General features: G+C 44.8%; 1 protein-coding gene across 1 annotated transcript in view; it reads right to left on the bottom strand.

The window, feature by feature from the left end:
• The window catches only part of FREM1 (FRAS1 related extracellular matrix 1), a 1,195,879-nt gene that overhangs the window by 38,260 nt on the left and 1,138,322 nt on the right, over nucleotides 1-19,297 (bottom strand). The window contains exon 34 of the mRNA XM_069626057.1: nucleotides 4,386-4,514. Coding sequence (XP_069482158.1) covers nucleotides 4,386-4,514 — 129 coding nt within the window. The remainder of the gene's footprint in view (nucleotides 1-4,385; nucleotides 4,515-19,297) is intronic.

Here is a 19,297-nt window from a genome sequence, read left to right as displayed (position 1 = left end):
AATGTTATGCTGTCTGAGTACAACGCCCCATATACAGAGATACATTATGCTTCAACACCTGGGCCCAAATACTGAATGGAAGGCGATCATTCTGACCCACGCACTAGCGGAACCTGCTGCCTGTGCATCCCTCGGGCAACCCCAATCTCTGAACTCAACCGGGTGTCCTGACAGCAGACACATAAGGAGAGTCCCACAGGAAGAATACCCCCTGGCCCTGTCAAACATTGTCAGGCGGCGGTTTCCGAAACCAGGAGCGGAAGCCACTGTATCAAATGTCAGAAGATCTGAGTGTCCACAATACACCCAAAGTAGCAGCTGCTGCGAATACCCACCGCTGCACACAAACTGCCTGCAAATACAGAGTGCAGAAACAGCAAGCATGTAGCCCAGTGCTGCCCAACCTTAAATACCACAGAGTGCAAAATCATAGATGCCACAAACCTCCCAGCACGGGGTGCATCCTTAAAATACCCCAAAGGGAAAATACGCACCATATGTAACAAATACCCCAGCACCCTACAAATGCACTCTACATGCTGCCAATACCCTAGCACTGCACAGCCGTCAAATATCCCAGAGTATAAATGCGTACCATACATGCCACAAATACCAGAGTAAAAATGTGCACCATATATAATGCAAATATTTCTGTACCTTACAACTTAAAAATACCCGAAGATCCAATGGCAAATTCTACATACTGCAAATACACCTCACTGGGCAAGATAAAATACCCCAGAATGCAAATGTACATCAAACATGTCACTAATATTCCAACACTCTACAACCTTAAACTATCCAGCAGTCCAAAAAACACATATTCTACATGTTGCAAATACCCCAGAATGTAAAAAAACTACGTGCTAAAAATAACCACCCTCTCCGGAAGACCCATTAGCAGGGCTCCGCTTTCAAGGAGTGTAAGAGGGAGTTCCACTGTTTGGCAACGATGTCTGGGAAGCTAGAACCTACAACTTTGCTGTGTTTCACTTTGGGTAGACAGAGTCAGTGTGTGTCGGGGGTTCTAGCGGGTCTCGAGGAGTGCGCTTTGGAGATTTTCTTGGAGAGGTAAGGGGTAAGGGGGGCAGTGTGGACAGGCACTTGTGGGTGATGGGCAGGGTTCTGAAGGTGATACTCTTGCAGATAGGCAGTCTGTGTGCCGCTCTCCTAGCAGCAGACATATGCTTCCGTTTGGGGATGCCGAGTGCTGCTCGAAGGGCACTATTTTGGATGGTTTGGAGCTTTTGTATATTTTGGGGGAGGTGCCTGCAAATAAGATTTTGCAGTAGTCAAACTTGGAGCCGATAACTGACATGCAATGGTCAGGGAGCTGTCTTGGGATAGAAATGGTCTGGAGGCGTTGATCAATTTGGTTGAGTAGGCAGCAGATGAGGCGATAGCGTTCACATGGCGAGTCAGTGAGAGAGAGGCATCAGTGCCTAATGTCTTCACTGAGGTGGAGATGGGTATCATGTTTTCGGCGATTTTAAATGCTGTGTGTTGTGGGCTGAGTTTCTTAAGCATTCCAGGGGCACCTACCAACAAGATTTCAGTTTTGTACCCATTCAGGCAGAGGTGATTGGTGGCCCTCGAGGATTAGATGGTTGTGTATGCGTCAAGTGTATTGCAGTCTTCTTTATAATTGCCTGAAAGGGGTAGAAGGATTTGTGTGTCATCGGCATAGTTGGTGTAGGCTATGCCTAGGGATTTCAGAATGTCGGAGAGGGGTTTAGTGAAGATGTTGTAGGGGCTGGGGGTTATGCAGGAGCATTGTGGTACTCCGCAAGGGATTGGAGCTGGGGGGGCACAGGCATTGTTGGCGAATACTCTCATAACTCTACCCTCTAGAAAGGAAGTAATCCAAGCTATGGCTTTAGGGGAGAAGTTGGATGTGGTGAGATGGTGGTAAAGGATTTTGTGGTTGACCAGGTCGAAAGCCGCAGAGAGGTCAAGCAGGAGGAGAAGGGCAGGCTTCCCTAAGTCTCTGAGCTCATCTATCTGATTTTTTAGGTCCAATAGTGCTTATTCAGTCCCATGGCCTGGGCGGAATCTGGATTGGCACAGTCCCAAGATGTGGTTTGTTTCCAGGTAGATTTGCAACAGCAAGTATGCTGCTCTGTTGATGATTTTCAGTAGGAATAGGACTGTGGTGATTTGATGTTAGTCTTAGGGATTTGCTGGGTCTAAGGAGGGTTTTCTTAGAAGCAGGAGCACCCTGGCTTCTTTGAGGCTGGATGGCACGATGCCTGAGGCAAAGGAGGCATTGATGAAAGCGGTAAGGAGCGGTGCAAGGGCTTCAAAGCAGTCCTTGATGATAGGGGCTGGCCATACATCCCCTTTACATTTGGATGGTTTGAGGCTTTTTAGGATGGAGAGGATTTCGGCTCTGTGACAGCTTTACATCAAAACTGTGGGGAGTTGCTGGTGACAGTGGAGTGTGGCTGGGGTTGTAATGTCTCTAGTTTATTTGGGATTTTCTTATGAAGCGTGTTTATTTTGCTAAGCATTGCTGATTGGATGTTGGTGCACCAGGCTGCATCCTTGGTGATGGAGGTGGGTGGGGTTGATGGGGTTTCGAGCTCTGTGAGAATGGTGAAGATTTCTCTGAAGTCCTACTTTGCGTTGGTTATTCTCATATTGAACGTGGTGGATTTGGCAGAGATGATGGCTTGCTTGTAAGTTTTAGATGCCTTGGTAAACACCATTTTGGTGGAGGCTGAGTTTTTTTTTTACCAGCTAGATTCTGCTAGTTGTTTTTTGTCTCGTAGATCTTGGAGGTCTGTGGTGAACCAGGAGTTCAAGTGTCTAGTAGGTTTAGCTTTACCTTGGGCCAGGGGGGCAACAGTGTCAACTGCAGAGGTTAAGATAGTTGTGTTGGTTCCTGCTAGAAGGTTAGAGTCTCATAGGTGGTGGGGTTCTAGATTCAGTATGACCAGCAATGGCAAAATTCGATCTTTAGTGTGCTTTCGTGAGCTTCGTGTGAGCATGGGAGGCAGGTCGAGAGGGGAGGTCTTTGCTGTCTTTGGGTGATGGATGATAAAGTAGATGATGTTGTGGTCGGACCAGGGACATAGGGCATTGAAGTGTATGGTAATCTGGCAGTTGAGGTCAGTGATCCAGTCGAGCGTGCAGCCTTTGTTATGAGTGGGGTCAGTGACATGATGCTTGAAGTTAAGGGCTTTCAGAGAGTTGGAGACAGAGGTGACTTGGTGGTCTGAGGGGTCATTGAGGCATAAGTTGAGGTCGCTGAGGATGATGATTTGGGATGAGGCTTTAATGTTATCTCCTATGATGTGGGGGAGGTTTTCCTCGAAGGGGAGGATTGGTCCGGGTGGGCGGTAGATGATGTGGATTGTGAAAGTGCTGGTGGGTGAGGTGGTCATCTTGAGTGAGAGCATATGCCCGCTCTCCTCTAAGGAGGTGTTGAACAGTCTAATGGGTAAGGAGTCTTTTGCTAGTAGCGAGCCTCCTGCTCCTCTCACCTTGGGTCTGTCTTGTCGGTATATGGTATATCCTGGAGGAATTGCTAAGGATAGGGTGTGGTCAGTAAGGGAGCGTGCATTGACTAGTGTGAGTTTCAGTGCTGAGGTCTTCATTGAGGAGGTGTTGACGGGGGTGCTGGGGTCGGGAGCTGGGATTTGTGGGTGTAAGAATGCTGTTTTGTGATTTCCCCCTCAGTCCCTACTGAGCATGGAGTTTGGCAGGGAAGGGCAGCCCCGCAGCGGGTGAGTATGGCGCACCCCAGGAGGATCTGCTGGGCGGAGCACCAGTGGTGCCCAGGCGCATGGGTGGCTGTAGATCTCTCTCCCTGGGCCCACAGAGTAAGGCAATGGACTGAGCAGTGGAAGACAATGGAGCAGGAGCGCTGCATGGCGATGTGCGGTTCGCAGACACTGTGTTGCTCCATGTCATCTTGCTGCCAAGGCGAGCGCGTTGTCCCAGAGCTATCCTCCCGCCAAAGCAATCATAACAAAAAATACATTTATTTTTCTACTACTACTACTATAAATACAATACTATTGCATCGTCACCTTTGCCATTATTTGGAGTGGCCATGATACCTGAATGGCACAGTTCCCAACTCATACCATATCATCAGACACAGCTGTAGCTAGTGCGCGCGTTGTAGATAGCCGTACTTTGCATGCTGGGATTGGTGGACCAGCAGTTAAAAATGACAAAACCACAGACCTGGATAAAGAGGATCTTGGTGACGAGGGGCTCAGGGCAACCATTATTGTAATTAAACATGTAGTGCTGTTTAGATGCCTTTGGAGACTGCTTGTTCTGAAAGGGCATGACCAAAAACATGTCAAATCAATTCTTACCCTCTATGGGCCAACTCATTGGATGCCCGCGCGCTGCTAGCCAAGGAAGATTACCTGAGCCACCGAGCTCCATGGCTTCCAGGAAATCCCATCGCACTGAAATAGCCTCTGGACCTTCTCTTCGAAGTGCAGGAGTCCCTTCATATCTATGTTGCATTTTTTGGGGAGTGACATCGAAGAATCCTATGAAGGAAAACAGTGGAGCGATTAGGTCTGATTAATGCGCCTGGCAATTTCACAGCAGCAACATGTTCCAAACACTTTTTTCCAGCTTGACTTCCCGCTGCACCTTTTGCTCCAATTGGTGCAACGCTGTAACCACTGGCGTACGGGTTTGTTGGTACCTTTGGCACGAAATAATGGAACTTTGTTTTTCTCTGTTGCCATTGTGTACTGCATTGTAAACACTTAGGGACTCGGAACCCCTTTCTTGCTTTCTATGATTGCTAACACACACAGGAAGCGATGGACGGCGGGCAAACCCGCATTCCCGCTGGATAGATAGATTCTCCTGGATGTGCTGCATTTTATCCACTGTGCCAAGTGCAGCAGCCACAGCCATTCTAGATACCCAGACATGCCAGAAGCACCTCCCTCTGAGACACACTCTCCTGCCTCATCTCGCCCCTCCAGCTGTTTTGTTCTCCTGCCATGCCAAACACCCTTGTCCTCTGGTGACTTTCCTGCCCACCCAGTTGAAGACAAACGTGTCGACATTTGCAATGGCTATTCGCCACTCCATCCTTCCCACACCATCTGGCCACAGCTATCCATCCATCTGCTGACTCCTCTACATGCATAGGGGTTGGCTGCGCAATGTTCTTCCTTTGCCATTGCTTATGCTAGTGCATCAGGTCCATGTTTCCTAGGGGCACAGCTCAGGACACTACCGGATCCTCCCTCATCCCACAGCTGCTGTTGCAGTACCAGTGAGCTGCTGCTATGCACGCCCTGGAGGAATTGGCTAGAGTCTTAGAAAAGCATCGAAGGATGAAATACACAGTGTATTGGAAACAAAAAAAACATGACAGAACATTACAGACCACTAGGGCACAACTTTAAACTTGCAGAGTACTTAACGTCAGAAAAAAAATAAAAAACACACACAAAGCACAGGCAAACACACTGAGTGACCACAAACTGGAAATCGGAATGGCGCTACTTAGCAAGGACACAATCTGTCAACAGTGTGGCGTAGTAGAAGCAGAGAGAGAGAGAGACACTTCCTCCTGCAATGCCTTGCAATCAAAGTCATTTGGCACACTTACTTCTCATTTTGAGAGAATAAGGACGTCTTTGCAAGTAAAACAGGACAGAAGCAACACTGCATCATCCACAGACAACCATCAGCATTATTTTATTCATTTTATTTCATTTGAACTTTTGTTCAGCGCTGCACCTACCCAGAGGGCCTCAGAGTGCCTTACAAGGTTCAGAGGTTAAAAAGGTGGGAGGTGAAACAGAGGATATATGTTTTCGAAATAGGATAGAACGATTAGGATAGATGAGTGTTAGCTGGGGAGATGGAAGGGCATGGTTATGTGTGGGGAAACAGGTATGTTTTGAGGCTCTTTCGGAAAGTGGTCATGGAGGGTGCAGTGCAGATGAGAAGATGTAGGGTGTTCCATGCCCTGGGTGTCCAGTGGGTAAATGCTTGCATGTTAGTTTGCAGAGTGGAATGTGTAGGAGATGCGGGCTTGCTCTTCTGGTGTTAGTGTGGCTGATGGGGTTGAGTTGGTCATAGAGGTAAGATGGGGTTTTGTGGTGGATGGCTTTGACAATAATGTAAAGTCCTTTGAAAGCTATTCTTTGGGGCACGAGGAGCCAGTGGAGCTGGGCGGGAGCTTGGGTAATGTGTGAATGTTTGGTTGGCGGATGAGTTTGGCCGCTGCGTTTTGTATGGCTTGCATGGGGACATGGGTGCGGCTGGGGAGCCCAGTGAGAAGAGCATTGCCATAGTCCAGCTTGGGTAGAACCAGTGCTTGGGCTGTGGTGTGGAAGTCATCAGGAGGAAGGATGCGTCTGATCTTTCGTAGGAGTTGTATTTGTAGTTGTATATTACATGTTTTGGTGACAGGAGTTATGTGGTGTGTGAAGGAAAGGTCCCGGTCAATGGAGAAGCCAAGAGATTCGACAGGCATGTAGTGGGATATGTGTAGGGTGTCCGTGGTGAGTTCTTTGATCCAGGGGATGAATTTGGGTTTGTGGCTGGGGGGCAGATGAGGAGGTATTCTGTTTTGGAAGGGTTGAGCTTGAGGAAGGGCGATACCATCCAGGTGGTGATGATGGAGATACAGCTTTTGAGGATGTGGAATTGTGAGGGTGTGAGATTTGAAAGTGTATTTGTCTGTCTTCTGGGTATTGGTGGAAGTGGATGTGTTTGCTAGCGGTCTGTGCAAGAGATTCAACATATAGTTTGAAGAGGAGTAGAGACAAGGAGGAGCCTTGCGGGACCACATACTTGACCGGGTGGGGTCAGATTGAAAAGGAGGCATAGAGGAAAACTATATCCTGTCAGTAACAAAGGAGGTGAACCAGTTGAGAACGGGTCCAGAGAGTGTCATCCTGTGGGATAGGATGTTGAGTCGGATTTTGTGGTCGATTGTGTCGAAGACTGGAGAGAGGTCGAGGGGTACTAGTGCTGTGTGTCCTTTGCCAATGAGGTTATGTAGGTCATCGAGGATGTGAAGTGTAGCGGCCTCAGTGCAGTGTCCAGGTTGAAAGCCAGGTTGGAAGGGGCTGAGTGGGTTGTTTGTGGTGATGGATTATTGCTCTTGGGTAGTGATGAGGTGTTGCATGATACTGGTGGGGCATGGCATAATGGTGATGGAGTGCTCATTTTCAGGGAGTGTGGGATCGAGAAATGTTTTCTTGAGAAGTGGTAACATTTGTCCAGTTTTCAGAGCAGAGGGGATAGTACCATGTGAGTGACTGGGGTTGATATTGAGCCAGTGGGAATTGAGGGTGACGATGCAATTTGATGCAACTTGATGTGGGCATGCACCATCCAGGAAGTTTGTAGGTTTTGTTTCAGTAGTAAGGGTGATGAGGGTGTTGTGTGGTAGTGAAGCAGATGCATACATCATCCATGGAGCCCGCCCCCCACCTACGTCATACTGGAAGGGCACTGTACCTGACACCAGGTAAAATGTGAGAGATGTCATGCGCTCAGACAACTGTATCAAATGTATCCTCGAAGTGACGCATCGGACGGAAGTCTGCAGACATCACTGGAATTAGAGCTATAAGTAAGGTCGGACAAAAGCAAAGTGGTGTCACAAAGAAGAGAAGATACATAGACGCACTGAAGACGATACATGAAAAGCTAAAGAATGAAGATGTAACTGAAGAAACAAAGTAAATATATATGTGAACAAGAAAAAAACCTATTCACTGAGCTGCCATTTTGAGAAAGTGGATGCCCGCATCATGTGATATTGTGCAAGAAACCTCGAGATGGAAAGCAAAGGCTGTTGCACTGCAGGCACTGGATTAACAAATCTGTGTACGAACCAAGGGTGTTTGGGTGTTTGTCCTGCTATGAGTCAAGGGTGTCACAGCAAGAAGCAACTGCAAGGCCTGAAAGGAGTCGAAGACGATAAGCCATGTATGCAGAACATATTTCTTTTAGATCAAGTAAAGGAGTGAACTTTTGCAAATGGCAAGTATTGTACAATTAAAGACACAGAAAGCACATGCAGGATGGAGCAACTAAGTCTCCTGAGTCTGATGAGAGTAATAGCACCCAACATAATAAAATCAAATAATATTTATTAGAACGGCAGAATGGACAAAATCATGGTCTCTTCACAAGTGGTCTAGGACCAGAAGACAAGGCATATTCATAAAGCTCCAGACGAAGATAGCAATGTACCGTCACTCCCTTTAAAATTCCGAGGAAGAAAACAGTCAGCAAGGTCAACTACAAAGAAGAAGTCATGGCTTGGGACCTAACGGATGAGAGATGGAAGGCTAATTGGCTAAAAGGCAGTTGTCTGACATATTTCTCCCGCACTTGGATTCCGATTTGCTTACATGCTGCTAACAAGCCGAAAGTCCAAGGTTGGAAGACAGTGCCAACCAATCATGAGGTCCTATGTAATGGTTGACCATACAATGTTGCAGTAACCTATTCACTGCTGTTATTCTGCTATTATCTGTATTTTACGTGGTTAGAGGATGTTTCAAGGCATGCATAGTCGATTGGGGGCATCCCATGATGTAACAAACACCTATTTATTATATATGTACAAATATCCCATAACCAGTCCCTCCGCTCGATAGGTTTTTATATTAACCATATAGGGTGACGTCATAACTTATGTACATTGAGGTATAAAGCCGTATGTGTAACCAAAATGCACTGAGGATGTGTGAGCTACGATCTGTTTTGCTTACCAGGTTTCCCTACTTTATTCTGCTGATAATAAAGTAGTACTTTGCATATTCTTTGAGTATTTCCGATTATTTGGGCCTGAGATTATTTATTGTGTTAATCCCATCCAGCACGTGGAACACACCGGGTGCCATTGCACATTTGGTAGCAGAGGATGGTTCAGATCTAGCCTCTCAGATTTTTGACATCTTCCACCATCAGCCCGAAGACTGCTGAGTTTTCCGGGGAGAGCTGGGAGGAAAAACACATGTAACTCAAGACGGTTGACAGGTGCCTCTTTGAAGAAATCCCTGTACGATCCCAATGGGTGTCCCCAAGACTGAAGGCGAAGTGGTTGAATGGGGAAGAGTCGATACCCTGGGGATTCAAACTGAACAACGGACATGAGTAGAAAATCGAAAGTGGCAAATCAAAGGGGAGGGACTATACTGCATGCAGAAAATAAATATATAACAGTGGGGAAACATAATGGGGTTTGAGTAAAGAGAGCTATCTCGTTTTCTATTCTCAAGGAGATAGAAGGGACCATAATCACATTTAAGGGATTACTGTGGTAAGGCCAAAGAAGGGTGCGCAGCACACTCCAAAATGGGGGAAAATAGAGATGATATACTTCCACTAATAAAATAGAATAAGACGATCATAGAAATGATTGTGCACATTTGTTTGGGGTTGTGAAAAGATTAGTGTAAAAAGTTAACTTGTGCAAAAGACTGTATTTAGCTGTGATAATCTAGGGTGAAGAGTGGAAACATAAAACAATAGTAATAATTTGGCTTCTTATTAGACCCTCAAAACAAGCGATTGGTGCCAATCATAAGAGGATAAAAGTTGAGGCAAAATATAGAGAGATACAATTCCTAGAGTATCAATAATAAAACAACATGACAACGAGAATCGATAGACCTATAAACGAAGAAGCAAAGAGAATATTATTGTATAAGCTTGGGCATCGTGTGGAGAATCTTCTTTGGGAAATGGGTGGTGAATGATGGTGCTTGCCCACATTGATTGTTGTGGCATAAATGATTAAAGTCATAACAGAATAAAAGATCCGGTAAGTATTGACAGTTAAAAATGACTTGTCATTATGGGGGACACTCCCCTTCTACACCTGTGCAAAACATGACTGAGATACACACCTAAGATTAGGAAATACCTTGCATAATGGGTAAAAGGCACAGCTTACAAAATATTCATGCCCTGGCCTCAAGAAGGTTTGTTATTAAGAACAGTACTGCAACCCATGACAACATTCTTACATGCTGCATACTCAGGGAAAAGGTTACAGAAAAGGTTAGCCATTTTATAGCTTTGGAAAATGTTTCAGAGCGAGAAAGACGACCTACCCAAGAAGGAGTTTGTTTCCTTACCAGCATAAAGAGGAGGGCATAAAGCCCCCAACTCCTCTTCCTCCTTCTGAAGACAAGAGAACAACAGATGAGAAACAGGGTTTATATGCCCTAAAGGAATTAAAATCAGTGGAAGGTATGTTAACCTGACATATGCACCCCCAGTGTATAGTAGTGAATATAGTACAGAAGAAAGTAAGATTAAAGAACATAGATATATATCCATATGCAATGAACTTAAGGAGCGTAGTGGGAGACGGGACAGACAGATATAGAAGAAGAAGCCAAGAGACAAAAAGGAGAGACAGACAGAGCCAGTGAAATGGCAATAGTAGAGAATGAGTGGATGGGAGGACAGCTATTACTCAAATTAGACCCAAAGGGTATTGATGATATTAGAGAGAGAAGAAAAAGAGGAAATGGAAGAGAAAAGAGAGGGCGCATGTGACTTTTCGATAGATCCGAACATAGAAAGAGAGGTAAAGTGGTCAGATTTAGAAGACCCAATAGAAAAAACACCAAAACCTATACCATTTTCCGAACGACAACAAGCACAATCACATACTAATTACTCTGATGACACTCAAATCCTTCTACCTCTGGGTCACATGAATAAGATTCTCTGCTGATCAATGAGATCTACCTCACCATCCAGGCTTGGATGGCCATGAACAACCTTTGTCTAAATGATGACAAGACAGAAATTCTGGTAGTAGGATCCGCCATGATGCTAAAAGAATGACCCCCATCCTACTCAACCTTCCTAATTGACAGCATCAAAATCCCTATCTCAGACTCCGTGAAAACACTGGGAGTGCACCTCGATGCCACCCTCTCACTGACTAAACTAGTAAATGCCATTGGCTGTTCAGCCACATACACAGCTAAACTTTTCAATGTAGTTTGGCAATACCTTACACCGACTAGCTGTCTGGCCATTGCTAGATCGATAACTCGAGCTAGACTTGACTATTGTAATGCCTTGTTCACAGGCACCTCTAAGAAAAACATTTGTAAAATGCAGATAATGCAGAACAACGCTTTACGGTCAGCTCTCAACATCTCTAAAAAAGACCATTGGCCTCATTACAACTCCAGCGGTAGCCGTGCCCGTAAAACTGGCAGGCTGCTGCCGGAGTTGTGATTTTTTCCGGCGCCTGGCTCCACGGAAACACCGGGGGATTACGACCCCAATGTTCCTGGAAGTCAGGCGCTGGAAAAATATACATCCCCATTCCTATTGAGTCCCACAGGACTCAATGGGAATGGGGATGAGGGATGCACAGCATCATTAATAACAGTGCTAGTGCTTCCCAGAAAGTCTGTGTGTGGCTGCCTGCCACATTAGACCTGGCGGGAGGGACAGCAGCCGCACGCAGGCCCGGAGTGTGCTGGTCTGGTTACATGGTGCCGTTACGGCACCACTGTTACCGGACCGGCACACTCACAATGAGGCCCCATATCTCTGCAGCAAGAAAAAAGGCCCATTGGCTCCCGATCCAAGAAAGGATTAACTTTAAAATCCTCGCCATCACCCACAAATGCCTTCAAAACGCAGCACCTGGATACTTAGCTCAAAAAAATCATGAAAGCTAACCCCACCAGACTGGCCAGAGCATCCTGCGGCCACCGTATTATCCCACCTAAATACAAGCGTGCCAGAGTAGGGGCGAGCTTCCCGACCATAGCAGCTTCCCAATGGAAGGCCCTCCCACCCCCGCTACGAGCAGAAAGTTCACATTGGCCTTTCAGGAAAACACTTAAAATATTCCCTTTTACTTGACTTGTCATGGCAAAATCCAGACTTTGGAAATAACAAGGCCGAACTGGTGTACATTTTAATCCCCCAAACATTTTTTGGTTAGTATCCTCTTTTCTCAAGATTTACCTATCTATCTTTTGTGTATATCCTCTTTTCTTAGTTTTTAGATTAATGGTATTCTGTTAAGTACATGTATCATGTAACAGGTTTGCAACAGCGTCTTGATGCCCCAGGGCTTAGGCGCTTTACAAATGCAAATAAATAAATAGTGTAGAGGACATATCCCCGTCTTATGTAAGTAGATTGAGGTCATTACCAGGACGAAGACGAACGGGTAAAACTAACCCCACTTGGAAGATAAGAAGCATGGGTGGATACGTTTGTAGACCAGGATTTACACAATTCCTGTTATTAGAGAAAGTGGGAGGATGACCACAATATATTCCATGGCTGCAAATGGATAAAGAACATTTGAAATGTAAATTAACTAGTTTGACTGCAGGAGCGGGAAAATGGATTTATGAGTTGGAAAGAATGACAGCGGGAAATTACATTAGCAGTGCGTGATGTAAAAGGCCTACTTGCAGCTATCCTAGGGGAGAGAGCTGACGACATTTGGAGACAAGAAGGAAATGCAAGTGTGACAGCACAAAACACAACACATGACAGAGCACCATTAAATAATTTCAGAGCTGACATATAGAGGGCACTTAGAGTACAATATCTTGACACATCAGACATGGGCGCGTTTATGACAAGGAAAATGGGAGAGGTTGAAGATCCTGTTGCTTTTATTCAAGAGATTCAAGAACGTTGATGTCTTGAGGCGAGAGAACCTTGGGATAAAACAGTACCATTATTTTATCATATTTTATGTCAGGGTCTGCCCGAGCTAGTGCAGAAGCAGATAAAGAAGCAGGTAGGGATGGAAGCGAAGCCATGGCCAGAAATACAGTTGACTATCGTACATCACTGTCAACTGTTACAAGAGAAGAATAAGAAAAAAGCTGCTAATAGAAAGCTTAAGGGGGTACATTTGTTCAGAAAAGGTTGTACTGACGAACAACGAATACGTGGCCACACAAGAGTTACAGCCTGCACAGTCAACCAATGTAGGATACCCCATAGATCGGGGTGGGAAAATCTTTTGGCCATGAGGTGAAGGGAATGGACTTAGAGGACGTGGAGGCAGATTTCAAAACCCTTAAGGGGAGAAGGATTTAATGCAGGACAGCCGCAACAGTGATGGAATTGTGGAAGGACAGGATATCTTGCCCGAATGTATAGAAGTAGAGGGGGCATGCAACAAAATTGGCAGAATCCAAGAGGGGGGCAGGCTTTTCTTCACCATATAATGCAGAACCACCAGAGTATTATGCTTTCAGACACATGTGCTGCAAATACAGCAACCACATCAGATCCCGCTGCAATCATAGCTGCCACAAGGGCAACCACAGCAAGCGCACCAAGTACATACACAACAGTATGCTGCACTGCAACAGGCAGCAATGCTACAATGGAAGGCACATACAGGAGCCCCACAAGCACCCACACCGAGGATAGGGAGTGTGACAGTAGTGGAAGGGAATCCTTTTACAGCTACAGGGATGAATTTATATCCACAATAGGCGAGCCCACAGACCGACTTGATCGGTTCAGTACTATGCATGACACCAGACCCACAAGAAGAACCCAGGGTCAGGGTAACAGTAGGAGGCAAGACATTTTCAATCCTTGTAGATACAGGAGCAACCTGCTCCTGTGCTCAAGAGGGAAAGCATCCAATGTCTGAGATCACCATGAATGCTTAAAGGCTTCTCTGGGGCTATAAGTTTGGTTTCTTTCACTGACACATTACCAATTTCTATAGGAGAACATGATGTGCCTATGCCACTACTGTATTCTCTGCAGACACCAGTTAACATATTAGGATGTGAACCATGACAAAACTTAACATGAAAATGTCTTTCACTGACAAAGGGATAGTGTGCTCCACTCCAGGGATACACTACATACATTTAAGAGAATTCATGTTAGCATTTACAGGCCAAAAGACATTACAAGGGGTTCCTATAGAACCAGGAGTATCTTTGTATGGAGTAAATGTTTGGTTGGCATGTCTTCCTGGATTGATAGGTAAATAACTCAGAATACCTGATAAATGTTTGTTTAGGCCTGAAGTACCTATGTATGACAAGGAAGGACAGGTTATTACCATGGAACTAGAGGCAGCAATAGTGAGAGATGAAAGGGTGATTATTCATGGGACAAACGATGAGGGAAGAGCATTCAGAACAGCAATAGCTCTTGACGAAAAGTATAGACTATCAGACTTAACAGATGAGGAATTGTTCTGAGATGAGAATTCAGACGATGAATTAGTATTTTTCACTTATTGGATGAAAATTGAGAATAGAGAAATACCACAGAGAATGGCATCGGAAAAAAAGAAAACACAGTTTTTTCAGGCAGATCTAGAGAAAGTGACAAGCATTTTATGGACCAACAGTCCATATGAAGTGGGTGTATTGAGTGGAGCAGGAGCAGTTAAAATAAAGCTTAAACCAGGAGCAATATTGCCATGAGCAAAACAGCATCCCATGTCCAGAGATGCAGATGAAGGCATATTTGATACCATTTCCACTGTAATACAGCAGGCAATATTAGTACTATCAGAATCCCCATGTAATACGGCTGTGTACCCTGTAAAGAACTCAACGGGGGGTCATGGAGATTTATTCAGGATCTACGTGCCCCTAAACAATATAGTCGAGGGAGAGTTTCCATTTGTTCTGAATCCAGCTACGATATTATGCACAGCTAAATATTTGACAGTTAGATTTAAAAAAAGGCCTTCTTTTCAATTCCCCTTCATGAAGACTCACAAGATTTGACCTCATTTTTCTATAGAAACTAGAGCTGGAAAGATACAAGACTACCTCAGGGCTACTGTGAGTCCCCATCAATCTTTAATAGAGTCCTTCAGATGGACCTATGAAACTCAACTCGAGAGCACAATAATTCAATATGGAATTGATACATTAGTGTGCGGTGAGACTGAAGTAAGATGCCGAGAAGATTCAGTTCGGCTAATGACAATACTAGCAGAAAAGATATCCCCTGGTAGACAAAGAGAAATTACATGTTTTGCCAGGAAGAAGTCCTCTATATAGGGCAGCTAATATCTAAAGAGGGGAGAAAGGGGACACCTGAGAGAGCAGAAGCAATCATAAAAACTCCAAGACCTGTCACAGTGAGGGAAATGCAGCAATTAATAGGCCTATGTAATTATTTTAGAGCCTGAGTTTTTGATTACAGTACACATATTAGACCAATGTTAAAAGGACTTAAGGAAGCAAACAAATTAACTGGCTTAAAAGATATGCTGGAGAAGATTATCAGGATATAAATGCATCCCTTGATAAATCAGCCCATTTAAAAAATCACAGGTGGTATCAACACATGAGTAAGGTGGGGAGAGGAATGTCAGACGAGAGCTACTATGTATGTTCTCTCATCCCTTATGCCTGAGACAGTGAGGGAAATGGAGCAATTTGTAGGCCTATGTAATTATTGTAGGGACTGGGTTTTTGATTACAGTATGTATATTAGACCAATTTTAAAAGAAATTAAGAAAGCACAGGTAGGCAAAAGTGAGATAACATGGACAGACGAGATGACTGAAGGATTTTAAGAGTTGAAAAGGGAGATTTGCACAGACCCTGTGTTAGGAATTCCATACTATAACAAAGAGTTTTACTTATTTTCACATTCAGATGGAGAAGTGATTACAACAGTTCTCACACAGAAGACAACATTAGGGCATACATCATTAGCTTACTACAGCAGGGTTTTAGACCCAGTAATGAAAGGGCATTATCCCATGCCTTATTCACCCTTTTGGAGAAACTTAAAAGCACATTGACTATGCAAAGAGCGCCTGTTACGAAGTGATTATTTCAAACACAGCAATCAAAATTGTTAGATGGAGTGTAATGAATCCAGTGACATTCATAGCAGAACCAGTAGCGATGGATGACTATGTACATGATTGCACAAAGTATACTGAAGTTTATGATGATATTCCCCATGTTAGAGAAAATGCTCTGGGAGGGAGGGAAATTCTATTTATTGATGGTTCTTCAAAAATGTGTCAAATGATGGGAGAAAGAGATATAGTATTGGCAGTAGCGAAATGAAAACATAATGATGATTGTTCAGAGCAGGCTGCAGAGTTAGTGGTGCTTATTGCTGCACTCAAAAGATATGAGGATGAGGAAGTGACAGTGTACTCTGACTCCGCCTATGTGACGTCAACCGTACACGCAGGATTGTCATGCTGGAAAAGGAGGGGCTTCCTCTGAGCAGACAGCACACCAGTGCAAAATGCGTCCCTTCTGGATAAACTCATTAAGGTAATAAAGCTCCCATTGGCTATCGCTGTGTTGAAGTGCACATCCCATACTAAGAGGGCAGACAAGATTTCTCATGGTAATGAAGCCGCATATGAAGCCAAAAGAGCTGCATATTTTCCCAAAATGTCTAGTTTAGAAACAGAAAGAGTTGAACAAAAATCCTCCTCCCACACTACTACTCTTCTTCCCAAACTACTACTGGTCCTTCCAAACTACTACTCCCCCTCTTGCAGTACTATTACTACTCCTCCCACTCCACTACACATACCACTCCAGCAACTTTCTACTGCTTACCCTTCTTTCACTCACACAAGCACTTCACCAACACCCCTTACACTATGCAAGCTATCTTCATTTACTTGATACGATATGATATGATATGGCATTTGTAACGTGCCTATACACAAGTGTTTCAAGGCGCGATGAGGCGGGGGGACACGGGGAGACAGACAACGATCCTACTAGGCCAGGTGTCATTCAGACCGCACAAGTGCAAGGGGAGAGGGGACTGGGAAAAGTGCAGGGGGAAGGGGAGAGGGGGAAAGTGCTGTACATGGTTAGTAGAATACAAGATAAATAATAGGGCTAGCTGGTGGCAAGTGCAAGGAAAGTGCAGGAAAGGTTAGTAGAATACAAGATAAATGATAGGGCCAGATGGTGCCAAGTGCAAGGTAAGTGCCGGGAGAAGGGGCTGTGGGATACAGAGACAGTCCCGAGGTGCAGGTAGGCAGTGCAAGGGAAGAGTGGCTGGGCCAAGGATCGAGATCGGTGAGTGGTCCAGTAGCAGATTCGGTGCATGTTCAGTGGTTTTAGCAGGGGAGAGAGGGAGAGAAAGCAGAGGCAAAGAGGAAGGTTTTGAGGTGCTTCCGGAACCGGAGATGGTTCTCCTCAACTTTCAGGGAGGCAGGAAGGCTGTTCCAGAGGGAGGCACCTGCTGCGGAGAGAGATCTACCCCCAGCTCGTTGCTTGGAGAAGCGGCTGACCCTGAGGTAGTTGGAGGTGGATGAGCGAAGAGCTCAAGAAGGAAGATATTTAGGAAGAGAGAGTTGAAGGTATTTTGGCCCAAGGCCCCAGAAGGCCTTGTGGACAATACAGAGGGTTTTGAACTTAATCCTCGCAGCCACTGGGAGCCAGTGCAGTGATTTCAGTCCTGGAGAGATACGGTCCTTGGGCTTGAGGCCAAGGACAAGTCTCGCAGTCCTGTTCTGGATGAGTTGCAAAGGGCGAAGTGTAGAGGCAGGAAGATTTAGATAGAGGCTGTTACAGTAGTCCAGCTTTGAGAGAACCAGGGCTCTGGAGACAGTGAGCTTCTGGGGGAAGGAGAGGAAGGGAAGGATCCCTCTGAGGAGGTGTAGCTGGTAGCGTGACTTCTTAGAGACATCAGATATGTGTGGAGAGAAAGAGAGTGTGGAGTCGAAGATGACCCCAAGGTTTACACACATGCACAAATAAACCACAATATTCTTGCACTCACTAATACCTCACCTTCTCAATAGTGGCTGCCACACTACTGTCTGCTTCCTCCTTTCTCCTGCTGGTCTATTGATGTTCCTTCCTCTCCTCATCTGACCTCGCCAGAACAACCCACACTTCCGGTTTCCTGCTCTATCTAGATTAATCTACTACGACATAGAACAACAGACACCCTAATAAAGCATTACGGATAGGTCACACGATAATAATGAAGAAGTCACACACCGCAAAACTAATGTGCAACTCAATATAGATATTTATTTATTTTCCCAGAGTGGACTTTTATTGCAGAAGTGCAATTCCCTTAATCAATTTCTTAGATGAATCAAGGGATAAGTGTCCTGCTCTTAACAGAGTTCATGGCAAGATCTGGATCTCAAGATATTTGTTTTCAAATGCAAATGTGAACTTAAGTCACCATGTGAGGAATTCACTGACAAACTAGTTCGGGAAAAGCCTACCTGTGTACCTGGCTGATTCTAAAAAAAGAAATCCAATGTATATATGATTTCTACATTCCAAAATACAATCTTTTATCCCTGGTGTGCTTAAAGCACACAAATCTTCATTTACAATTGCATCACAGCAATTTCTTTAATGTAACATTTAAAGTGAAGCAATATGCATTAAATGTTGGCTTATGGAAATAGCATTAGTCACTTAACTTGAATTGCTGCATGCTTTAACAATTAATCTTTCAATGATCCTGCAACAGAGCATTTGCTTAATGTGCATGACAGCATTTCTCACAGGATTACAGGATCAGAACACCAATCCTTTGGTGTATATTTCCTCATGTGTAGCACACGCATATTCAATGAATGTTCTTGAATAAAAGTTACTGGTAGACTCTGCGTCATCTGTGGGGAACAGCAGATTGTCTGGAGAAATATCAGTGGGTGCTTCACAGCATGGAGTTTGGATAACACATTATACTCGAATACAGTAAGGTGCCCTCCCCTCACCTCGTGTTTTACCTCAGCACTGTAATTCAATGTTTTATTAATGTAACGCTACTGTAGTACACATTGTTATGAGTGATGTGAATATCTGCAGTGCAGGTCCTCCGTACACTAATAGAATAGGTAATGTTCCTGTTTTGAAAAAATAGGTGACATCTGGCCCCTTGCATGAGGTGGAGTTAATCACATATGCATGTCATCAATGGATGTTTGAAATACTTACCGGTTTCTACACATTTTTTCTAAAAAAAAAAAATCCTTACTTCCTGTTAGTATTTTTTGGTGTGTTCCCCGCTTAGCCAGACACCCAATTAACCATTTCCCCCCATGTATGGTATGTGACACTTACAAAATTGGATTTTGAAATCCGATTTCAAAAACGGGGAGTTTTTGCTCTTTTTAGGTAGCTCGGAGTGTGGGACTTTAAGCCATTTACAATGTGCCTCAGCGCTGGCACTAGAACTTGCTTTAGACATTTGGATAAGGCAGACTGCAAGACTCCAACAACCATTGAAGTTGCCACCTGAAAGGGGCCACTAGCTAGTAAATGCAGCACAGCCAATAACGCCACGCCACCAGGGGAGAAACACCCGTGTCTATGATACT

The sequence above is a fragment of the Ambystoma mexicanum genome, chromosome 6p (genome assembly GCF_040938575.1).
Source record: "Ambystoma mexicanum isolate Mex_15411 chromosome 6p, UKY_AmexF1_1, whole genome shotgun sequence".
NCBI lineage: Eukaryota > Metazoa > Chordata > Amphibia > Caudata > Ambystomatidae > Ambystoma > Ambystoma mexicanum.
This window is presented reverse-complemented; position numbering and strand designations above follow the sequence as displayed.